The sequence below is a fragment of the Prionailurus bengalensis genome, chromosome B3 (assembly GCF_016509475.1).
Source record: "Prionailurus bengalensis isolate Pbe53 chromosome B3, Fcat_Pben_1.1_paternal_pri, whole genome shotgun sequence".
In the NCBI taxonomy this organism is placed as follows: domain Eukaryota; kingdom Metazoa; phylum Chordata; class Mammalia; order Carnivora; family Felidae; genus Prionailurus; species Prionailurus bengalensis.
In genome coordinates this window covers 101,062,090-101,074,053 of record NC_057355.1, presented here as the reverse complement: position 1 = coordinate 101,074,053, position 11,964 = coordinate 101,062,090, and the positions used below count along the sequence as shown (strand labels likewise).

The window sequence follows — 11,964 nt, the reverse complement described above, 5'->3', positions numbered from 1 at the left end:
TCCAAGTTTGTTCAACTAATACTTAAGAAATATTCTTGAGCTAAAATTCAGGCCTTGCCTGGATTTGTGTGTGTGTGACCATACAATGTTTTTGCAAGATACTCTTAAATGCTTAACATCCAATGTTTGTTCATCCTTATTAATCTGAGGTAGTAAAAGCAGGTTACTTTTACCTAGAAGACAACAATCTAAAGTAGTTCTGAGGCATAAGCAGTATAAATGAACGTTTCAATCTTTTTGAGGTATAATGGCACAACAGTTTTAATACAACCACCAATCTTCACAAAATAATTTTAATACTTTGTGCCTGGGCTAGCAGCATCTTGCACTGTGACATTCCTATACATACATAAGCATTTTATCCAAGTACAAATGTTAAAAGCAGAGTAACTTAAGCAATTCCCTATACAAAGGTAAATAGACACTGTAGGTTATTTTTCTTCTTGAATCATTTTTGCTGCATAGTAAATTGCAATTACATGTCAGTATAATGTTACTGATCTATAGAATACACTTTGAACTGTGAGGTATGGCAACTCCCTATGAGAGAGCTAACATGTAAACCTGAATATTTTGATTTTTTTTTTTTTTAGCTGCCATGGATGGGTAAGACAAAAAAATCCAGCATTCAAAGATCCTAGAAACTTATCTTTCTAAAAATAAAATAAAATCTTTTAGTAATCTTAGTTATTTCCTATCATTTCCATATTGGAGCATGTTTGGATGGACAAAGTAAATACTGAAGTGAAGCTAAGTTTGTTATGGAATTATGGATTAAACCAGTTATAAAAAAAAAAATCCGCCAGGTAACTGCTCATTTACTTTACATCAAGTTGAGATCCTGATATATATATGTGTGTGTGTGTGTGTGTGTGTGTGTGTGTATATGCATCCCAACTTTATAATTCAAGATTGCAGTTAAATACTTCTAATTCACTTGAATTACCATGGTAATTAGACAATTAGAAACCTTATATTTTCTTAAAAAGGACATGCTTAACATTTTCTGACATTACTTCTAAACTCATATGAAGCACAAAATCCCCCTCCCCCCAAAACAAATATTCTGCTGTAAAAGTTAAGTGGTTGAGAGTTGGTATCAGAAGCCAGAAGCTATCATGGTTTAACATTTCCACCATAGAGTAGATACAAATAAAGGTAACTGCTCTTTAAACACATAATAGATAAGAAATTAACATGAACTAATTAAAATTAGAAGGTAAGAACACTGCCATTCCAGTTTGAATATTTTCAATACTTGTTTCATACTTTTAACGTGGACAGTAAAGCAGTTTTCCTGCAATTTCAGTTTAAATCCTTGCCCAGATAACATATTTAATGTCTAAAATTAGGTGCTACATCACTCATACATTATTCAAATAGCCTAGAAAAAAAGTCATGATTGGTTAAATGTATTATAGGTAACTATCACAAAACATCTGTAGAAATAAAAGAATTAACAGAAATGGAACCAAACAGAAGAAAGACTAGAAGAGCTACCAGAACTAGTTGAATTTAGGTAAAACAAACTTGGGGTGTTCTTACATGAAAGAAAAATAAACTTCATGTTTTGTCCCCATTAGTACTGTACTCAAGAAGATGATAGTCCCTTTTCCTAGTGTTCAAGAGACAGTCTTTAATATACAGTGCTGGGCAGGCACTTCAGTGACAACATAAAAATTACAGTGGTTAGAAAAAGTGGAAAATTACCAGCTTTAAATTAATAAATGACCAAATCTGTATTTTTGGCCAGACTAGAGAGGATATGTGTATTTAAGAAACTAATTTTAAAAATCTTAACTCCCTCATTTTAAAACCTAAATGTAGTATTACGAAGATTCTTTTAAGCAGAGTTTCTGCTGAATGAAGAAGCATCACAGATTATTAGGTTGCAAGAGAGGTTTTTGCTGACCTATATAGTGATCTATATACAGGAAAGCTGTGTTATCTGGCATTTTGCCAAGTGGAATTTCTGAACACAATGCAAATCTTGACTCTACTGGACTACCACACCATGACCTAATCACACAACAGAATACAAGACCACAGTGGGATTAATCATAGGCTCTTCTCAGGGTGGTAAAATAGGGGAAGAGAAAGGAATCAGAAGAATACCACCTCGGTCAATAGGAATTAACTCTTAGTTAATAAAACAATTTTAATTCATTTCCACTCTCCTGCTATGCTGGATAAAAAAAAGCTTTTTTACTGTATTATATTACATTGTAGGGAGGAAAGCAAAACAAGTAACTTGGTGTAATGGGTTACCTTGCATAGTACCTGATGGTACCAAGGGAATGTATGGAAATCATTCCCATCAGTAAAGCACCTCAAGAGAGGACTGAAAAATGAGATATAAAGGAGTTTTGTTTGTGCTACCCTAAATCAACTATAAAAAGTTAAAAACACTCCTCTCCTCCCTCATGGCATACTTAAAATAGCAAAAATGTTTTTCTTAGAACAATCTTTATATGTATAAATAAAAATATGGAGAATTAAGGATCCATAAAGTGACTTTGTTAATGCAAACTATGGGGGAAATTTGGATTAACTCAATGTAAAGAATTAAAACACTAATTTTAAATACAATGAGGTTTCCCACAAACCACTTTCCCCAATAAATGCATCTTCAAGAAAAGCTGCTATCTGAGACAGAACAACCTCACAGACTCATTAAGACAACATAAAATGAAGGAGTAAATATTTCACATTAATAACTTACTGAGGTTTCTTTAAGCCGCAGACTCTGTTTTAACTAATTTGTGGTTAAAAAGAAAAAGAAATTACAAAAGAACGTTAAAAACTTTTCACCGTTATACATACTAATTTAGAGGTCGTGAAGATTTATTTTTTATTTTTAATTTTTTAATAATGCAAGGCACTTTTCTCTTTTGGGCTTCATTTAGAAAAAAAATAGTGCTACATTGGTTATTATATTCTATTTCGAACTATTTTGGACAGAGAAAAAATGGGGTAGGCAACTCTAAAAAGAACAAACACAACATTTGGCTGTTAAGGAAAAAAGGAAAGTCACTCAAAAGTCTAAAACTCCTTGTTTTTTAGCATCTGGTATCACCAAGCAAAACATCTTCCTCTGTTCATTATACTTTTTTTCTTTAGAATAAACAAATTACGAAGATAATAGGGATAGAAGCAATACTTGGATCATGTTAAAGTAAGAAGAGTTGGCTAATGTCATGATTCAAAGATTATTAATAAGGGATAAAGAAGTTTAAAAAAATAAAAGGGTAATGAAGCTACTGAATTATACTAAAACAGGTATGTGGCAGATTTCTGCATTTGCTAATGTTTCCATAAGAGGTTCCATCATAAAAGTGAACTGTAAAATTATTTTTAAAATGTAATATATAGAACACAAAATGAATTTTTAGCAAACTTTAGGAAATTCTCGTTATAAATTACCCAGATTTTATAAACAAATCCCCCCAACTTGCATTTTGTTTAAAGTAATAACTTTATATCATACAAATAAATTTCAAGTATGAAAAGTGCATTATTGCAATAATACCTCTTTGCAAGTCCAAAATTCTTGGTTTATAATAAAACTGTAAAGTGTAAAAAAAAAAAAAAAAAAAAAGAAAGAAAGAAAAGAAAGAAAGAAAAGAAAAGGAAAAGAAAAAAGGAGTAAAACCATCAGTGCCATCTATTGCAGAAGTCCAACATCTTCTTAAAATGTTGCTCAACAAGTTGCAGAGAAACACGTCTGGAAGCAACATATAATTGAAAAAAAAAAAAAAAAAAAAACTACTTGTATTTTTACCATTTTACATTATTATTGTCTCTAGTATTTTCTCCTTCCCAAATAGAAATTCACATCCTCTGTAATCTTGCTCTTGAGTCAGCCATTTTGTGCAGTTGCCACTTGCATGTTTCCAAAATCATCTTCTTCTTCATGTGTTCTCTTCAAACTGCCTAAAAATTATTGCATGAATATAACATATAATGGGAACTTAAATAAGTCCAATTGCTACAATGTTAGATCCAGTAAAAATTTCATTTTCATAAATGTAGGGATATTCACTAGAATTCCATAACTGAATTTTTAGTGAATGTTAGTAAATTCTTCTGTTACCCAAACAATTTTATATCTTCATGACAGGATATATTTCCCCTCTTGAGAATTAACTATGTCTTAGATATTACAAATAACAATCATTAATACTTATTTATTTACTTATTTATTTGGGGGGGGGGGGAGTGGCGGACAGATGATCCGCACTGAGAGCAGAGAGCCCGATGTGGGGCTTGAACTCACAATCTCTTGTGTGAGATCATGACCTGAGTGGAAGGCAAATGCTTAACCGACTGAAGCACCTAGGTGCCCCACAATCATTAATTTTTAAAATATCTTGAAAACAGAATTTTTAAAGAGATAATGGTACCTAAATGTTTGGTTGCCAAGTTTGTTTTTTAGGCACCATAAACCTGTGACTTCGAACATAAACTTTAAGAGATTAATTTTGTATTTTTGCAATCTTATTTTTGAGATATGATTATCTTTTTGCTTTCATAGACACTGCTGAAAATATTTTTCCAGTGAAGCTGTGGTTTGATTACCAAGAAGTCTAAAACTAAGAGAAAGGATGGGATGTCACAGAGCAGATTTTATTTTACCTACTCTTTACATCAAAGTCTGCTAGTACAGAAATTTTCCACATAGAATCAAAGTTACCCCTATATGGCCAATAGTTATAGTCAAGAAATTTGAGTCTCCATGGAGGAAAACTTAGGGGAACAATTAAAATGGTAAAGGGTCTACTGTGTTATCTGCCTAACAATGGCACAAGCTTAAAGTTATGCCCAAAAGGTTGGGCTAAATCATGGTAATAATGTTGTATCAGAGGTTGGATTCTAACATGAAACTAATGTCTCACTATAAGATCAATAAAATAATGATAGAATATCAAGGCAATGGGATAAAGAAAATATGCTAGCCATAAAGCTAAATACAGCTGGTCTAGCTGAGTTTCAGATGAAGTGCTGAACTTGGATCTAAAAGAGGTAAGAAACATCAACAACTGGGGCGCCTGGGTGGCGCAGTCGGTTAAGCGTCCGACTTCAGCCAGGTCACGATCTCGCGGTCCGTGAGTTCGAGCCCCGCGTCAGGCTCTGGGCTGATGGCTCAGAGCCTGGAGCCTGTTTCCGATTCTGTGTCTCCCTCTCTCTCTGCCCCTCCCCCGTTCATGCTCTGTCTCTCTCTGTCCCAAAAATAAATAAACGTTGAAAGAAACATCAACAACTAATGCAAGCAGAAAGTGAGGAGGTACAAATAAAGCTCTAGAGTATAGGAATTCCAAATAACTAGGGATTGGAGGAAGATTAAGTTAATCATCCTTTCTCTTGAGTAACGTGTGAACTAAGTTTTTAAGGGTAGAGAAACAATGTGATGCACTCTAGGTGGAGAAAAGAAGACACAAATGAAACCATGAGTTCAGTTTTCTGGAATGCATATATAAAGAGGAACTCTGAGAGACACCAAGATCAGAAGTGCCTTTACTTACTATGACACTCTATGTTTTCTTCTGTAGGAATAAAACCAATGAAGGCTTTTGTACAGGAAAAATACATTAGAACTATCTTTTATGAACTATCTTCTATGAAAATAAATCTGGCAAGAATGTACAGAATAAACCAAGTTAGACTTTGGATAGGAGGCCAATATGAACCTGAAATAGACTGAGATTGAGTAAAAAGGAAAGGATACAAACAAGGGTAACAAAGGTCTTAGAGAAGAAAGATAAAGTTAAAAGATTTTGACAGCATGCTTGGATCATTAACTTTGAAAATAATGGAGAGAATACTCTGAAAAAGGGAAGAAAGGGAGAAGGGACTGAAATATTGATGACAAGAGAAAAACTGGGGTGGCTCACATTAGTCACCCTATTTAACTTGAAACATGCTTTCACTTATTTAACCATCTTTTATTTTTAGTAAGATCATGGAGTGTACTTAAAGCCCCTTCTCCAGATCCCTCTTATTTTAATCTTTACAGCAGTTACACCACTTAAAGACTTAAACTAAAACGAAGCAGAAATGTGATCTTCTAACTAGCCTATTCTATTAACCAAGTACAGTGGTGTTTACACAGTAGAAGCTCAATACAATACATATGTATTCAGTATAAAATTAAAATTTACAATTACCTTGTTTTAATTCAATAGTCTACCCCAAGTTTTCTAAACAACTTAAATTGTTCAGTATAACCAATAAAGAGCAAAAGGTGCTTTCTACCTTTCATACCATCATCTCTCTCCCCAACCTTCTCCAAAATGAAAAAACATCCTTACCTGTGGGTCCAGAATGAACGGATAATGACCTTTCTATCTGGAGTGGTGACATCATCTGTATGGTTAATTTTGCTAGGTAGATGGCTTCATATTCCTAAAAAAGATTTAATTAACTTGAATATACATTTAAATTCTTGGGTACCCAAAACAGTGGTTACCATGTTCATTACTGGTATTCTTATTGATACTGAAAAATCTGGTGCCATAATTGTTGTAAGAGAAATACAGGTTTAAAATTCTGACCTCATAATTTTGCATTTACTGATGAAACTATAAATCAAGTCAAGCTAATTGCTTGCACTAGGGTATCATACGTTGAACTGCTGGTGTATGTTCTCTGCCACTGGGGCATTAGCTATACGATCTCTGACTTCCTCTGTTAAAACACAAGCCTCTGCAGTGTTAATTACATGATGTCTAAGCTCCTCTGTTAAAACACACACACACACACACACACACACACACACACACACACACACACCACAAACCCAAACAAGCAATCTCATAAAATGACTAAGAATAAAATGAAATAAAGTTCAATAAAGATAAAATGTTTTTGTAGAATATTTTATTATTTTTTTAATGTAACTCATTACTCCTTTCTCCCCATTTCACCTTAATACTGTATTTTGGAGAAGTTATTTGTTTAATATTTATTTTTGAGAGAGAGAGTGTGTGCACATGCAGGAGGGGAAGAGGCAGAGAGAGAGAGAGAGAGGCAGAGGATCCCAAGTAGGCTCCACACTGATAGCAGAGAGCCCAACATGGGCTCTAACTCATGAACTGTGAGATTATGACTTCAGCTGAAGTCAGATGCTCAACTGACTTAGTCACCCAGGCACCCCTTTAAAAATGAGACTAATATAAGGCATTTAATGGATTCAAATATGTATTTGATTTTCTGATCCCTTAAAATGAATAGTCCTCTACCTCCAAACATGGAAGAATAAAGGCATTTCTATCCCTCTCCTCTGATAATAGAGAACACCTCATTTGATGAAACTAGGAAACAACCATAACCGTAAATATGAGAAGAATGAAAACTAAAGAAATAATTACCAAATAGGTCAGAATAGTGGTTACCTTTATAAAAGGAGAAAGATTGTCTGTGATTGGGAAGGGGCATCACAGGGCTTTTGAGATCCTAGCATAGGTTCAGTTTCTTGACCTAATGGTGGTTACATGAAAGTGTATTTACATTTTATGCATTTTCTATATGTGTATTATATTCCACAGTAAATTAAAAAAAAAAAAAAAAAATGGAACCAGACAAGCTAGAACACAAGATGCCTGACTGCAAAAATCAGGCAGAATGGGTTACACTTCAGAGTTCTCCAAAGAAAGATGGTGTGCCTAAGATAAAACTAATAAGCCTTTAAATAGTATGCTGATCAGGAAATGTGAGTGGGCTGTGGGATGAGGTAGGGCATATCAGGGAAAATGTGAATGCCCACACATGATATTTTTGCAAGAAACAGGCTATATGATAGTAAGGTGAAGTATGAAGCCAAATATCTGATCTTAGTTAAAAATAAAACCTTAACCAATAATTCTCCAAGTCTGGCTATACCTAAAGATCACCGGAGAGGCTTCAAATACATATATAGGGGCATCTGGGTGCCTCAGTTGGGTAAGCATTCAACTTCAGCTCAGGTCATTATCTCAGGATTCATGAGTTCAAGTCCCGCATCACGCTCTGTGTTGACACCTCGGAGCCAGGAGCCTGTTTCAGATTCAGTGTCTCCTTCTCTCTCTGCTCCTCCCTTGCTTGTGCTCTGTCTGTCTCTCTCTCAAAAATAAAAAAAAAAACTTAAATATTAAGTCTCACCCCCAGTGATTCTCACTTAATTGGTTTAGCTTAGCTTCCTCTGGGTGATTCTAACATGCATGAGGTGTTCATCAATCTAAATGAGAAAAACCTGTGACATGGGGTGGGGGGGCTCTGCTTCCTACTCCATTGAGTAGTCATACCACCAGAGAAAAGTGTTGGTAAGAAAGTCTTCTAAGACAACTGGGAAAATTTAAGCTATCTGTCTTTCCCAACCACTACCCAGGTTCCTCTCCCACAACTTCACTGTTGGGCAAATAGCTGATCTAAGAAGAATACTTCTAATTCAAAGATGACCTATAATCAAAAAGGAACCATTGTAGGTTTTTTAACATAAAGATGTCACAAGGGGAAAAAAGGCAACATTATAAACCAAAAGTCATATGAAGAACACAGCATGAAAATCACTCCATGGGGGCGCCTAGGTGGCTCAATCAGTTAAGTGTCTGGCTTTGGCTCAGGTCATGATCTCACTGTTTGTGGGTTTGAGTCCCATGTCAGGCTCTGTGCTGACAGCTCAGGGCCTGGAGATGGCTTCAGATTCTGTGTCTTCCTCTCTCTCTGCCCCTTCCCCACTCACGCTTTGTCTCTCTCAAAAATAAATAAAACATTAAAAAAAAAAAAAAAAACGAAAATCACTCCGTGAAGCAAATGAACATGATTAATTCTCCATGAACTCAATGAGAATATGACATTTCTGAAATGAATACAAAGAAGAGATAAAAGGACTCAAGGAAGAAATGTAGTAATGAAAGAGATGACATATCAACTCTCAAGGTCAATGGGTTAATAATAAACATAATAAACTCAACAAATAGACCATACTATCCATTTCTGGCATAATATCAATTTCCTCTGTTCTCCTGGAATTGCCCAGACAGCAAATATGCTAGACTTTAGAAAACAAACAAAATCCCCCCTAATAACCCTAATTTCCCCTCCAGCTGTCATTTCTGTTTTCCCCTTCAAAGCATAATTCCTGCAATTATCTATTCTTGCTGTTCACATTCCTCTCTTCCCATTTTTCCCTGAATGCTGAGCAATTAGGCTTATCCTTTGCCTTCTGTTTGTCAAGGACACCAATAACCGCATGTTCCTAACCTAATGTTAATTCTCAGCCCTTATCTTATTTGACCTATTATCAGCCTTTGTAGGATCATTCCCTACTTCTTCAAACACTTCCTTCCCTTGACTTCTCAAACAAGCCACCCTGATTTTTTTCCTACCCCATTGGCCATTCTTTTCGATCTTTTCTGCTAATTCCTCATCTCCCCACCCTCTACATGTTGGAGTGCATCAGGGTTGTTTTGGAACTTCTTCTCTATCTACATTCCCGTAGTGATCTCACCCAGTCTCAGGGCTTTCATTGGCATCTATATAATACTAATTAGATATATGGTTCTTTCCCCTGAAGTCTGGACTTTGATGTGTATAACTGCCTACCGCCTAAAAGCCCTCTCAACCTTAATGTAACCAAAACCGAACTTGATTTTATTCCCCTTAAATCTTCTCATGCAGTTTCTTTCATATCTTCCATAAAGGCTTAGATTCCTCGTAATCTTCTCTCTTCACATCCAATCCATCAGCAAATCCTGTCAGCTATACTGTCAAATCCACAATGTGATCTCTTCTCACCTCTTCCCTTGCTACCACTTTTGTCCAAACTAATATTTCTTTTGAATGTAGGGATTTAGGAGGTAAGGGCAGAAGCAAGTATTCCTAATACCCATTAGAATGCTATTGCAATAATGCAGTCAAAGGAAAATTAAGGGAACAAGCCATGCAGATGTTTGGGGGAAAGCATTCTAGGTGGGGGGAATAAGGGCAAGTGCCTTGAGATGAGAACATGCATAGTATTTTCAAGGAATTGTGAGAAGGTCAATGTGACTGGAACATACATAGTAAGCAAATGAGATAGTAGGAGATTAGAACTGAAAGGTAAAGGACTGCAAGTGTAAGGCTATAAAAGTCATTGTAAATAAGGCCTGTGGCTTTTATTTTAAGTGGAGGGATAACCTGTAATAAGATTCTGGCTATTCTGCTGAGTAAACTGTGTTGAATATAGGATACTGTAAATTTCATAAGAAATACATATATTCTACAAAAAGAAAGATTAAAAAAAATTTTTTTTAAACGTTTATTTTTGAGAGACAGAGACTGAGTGAGTGCGAGCAGAGGAGGGGCAGAGAGAGAGGGAAACACAGAATCCAAAGCAGGCTCCAGGCTCGAAGCTGTCAGCACAGAGGCCGATGCAGGGCTCAAACTCACAAACAGCGAGATCATGACATGAGCTGAAGTTGGATGCCTAACCGACTGAACCACCCAGGTGCCCCCAAAAAGAAAACTTTAAAACACTAGAGGACATAAAAATTGATTTGAATAAATGGAATATATTCTTAGAGACAAAGACTAAAAATGTAAGGTATCAATTCTTTCTGAACTGTAAACATAGTTATAAAATAAAAAATATAGAGCTCTTTTCAGTAAAGTTCACACACACAATGTTAAAACCTTGCCAGGAAAATTCTAGAAAGAACATTAATGAGGGACTCTTGAGCTATACCATAACTGACTTATATAATATCATAGTATTTAAAATTGTTTGATACAATTGCAGCAGTAAGCAGAGCAATGGAATAGAACACAAAGTCCAGAAATAGGCCCAAATATAGATAAGAGTTCAGTATATAATAAAAATAGCATTTCAACTCAGTTGGCTAAAAATAGGTTCCTTAATATATAAAGAGCTCTTATAAACCAATGAGAAAAATATCAATAATCTGATAGAAGATGGGCAAACCACTGAAGTTGCCACTTTTACCACCATGATGACAATGATCAGAAAAATCTGATAAAATATTTTTGGCTACTGGTACTGAATGTGATATTGGGAAAAAGGTACTTCTAGTTTCCTGGTGGCTTACATTATTTAAGCCTTTTAAAAGACTACGTGATAACATCAAATTTCAAATGCCTCTGACCCAACAATTCCTCTCTCTATATATGTATATATCTTATAGGCATATTCACACATGTAAACAAAGATGTACCTACCAGGATACTTTTCCCAATATTGTTCATAATCATGAAAGACTAGAAACAATCTAAAGGTTTATGTATAAGGAATTAATAATATAAAGTTATGATGCATATATACATATATGTATATATACATATAAAAATGCTGGTACAATTGTATATATATTGTTGAATTTTAACCATAAGTATATATAATACCATAAGTATATATAAGTATATATTACTTTTTTAAATAAAAACATCAATTTAAAAAGAGAACGTTTTTACACAACAGGGTTAAAAGGCAAAAAAACTTATTTACTCCTGCATAACTGGATGGAATGAGTAAGAAGACATCCTTTAATCCATAATTTTCCTTTTTGGAAAAAATTAAATAAACTAGTTTAATCAGATACCTCACAGGTTTATCTTACTGTCTTTTTAGTTCATCTTCTAGGCACCAACAAAATTTGAAACATGGAAAAAATAAGGCCTATAAAATAGAAAATAAAATATAAAAGCTTCTATACATAGTATACTTAGAATCAAAACTCTTGTCTCTGTGTACAATCAAAATAGAGGGAAAAAAAATGAAATTTCTAACAATTATTTTATCTTGCAGTTAACAATGTGCCTTTAACACTTTTTTCACAGTAATAGCAGCTTTTAAGAAAATACTTTTGAGTGGCGCCTGGGTGGCTCAGTTGGTTAAGCATCCGACTTTGGCTCAGGTCATGGTCTCATGGTTTGTGAGTTTGAGCCCAGTATTGGGCTCTGCACTGACACTGTGGACTCTGCTTGGGATTTTCT

The 11,964-nt window shown here is 34.8% G+C and overlaps 1 protein-coding gene across 2 annotated transcripts in view; it reads right to left on the bottom strand.

Moving 5' to 3' along the window:
- Positions 1 to 234: 234 nt before the first annotated feature.
- STYX (serine/threonine/tyrosine interacting protein) overlaps positions 235 to 11,964 on the bottom strand; it is a 38,077-nt gene continuing 26,347 nt past the window's right edge. For both annotated transcript variants that reach the window (XM_043556167.1, XM_043556168.1), the window contains 2 exons: positions 6,309 to 6,402; positions 235 to 3,933 (listed from right to left, as the gene is read on the bottom strand). In XM_043556167.1, the coding sequence (XP_043412102.1) occupies positions 3,860 to 3,933; positions 6,309 to 6,402 (168 nt within the window). In that variant the 3' untranslated portion in view covers positions 235 to 3,859. The remainder of the gene's footprint in view (positions 3,934 to 6,308; positions 6,403 to 11,964) is intronic.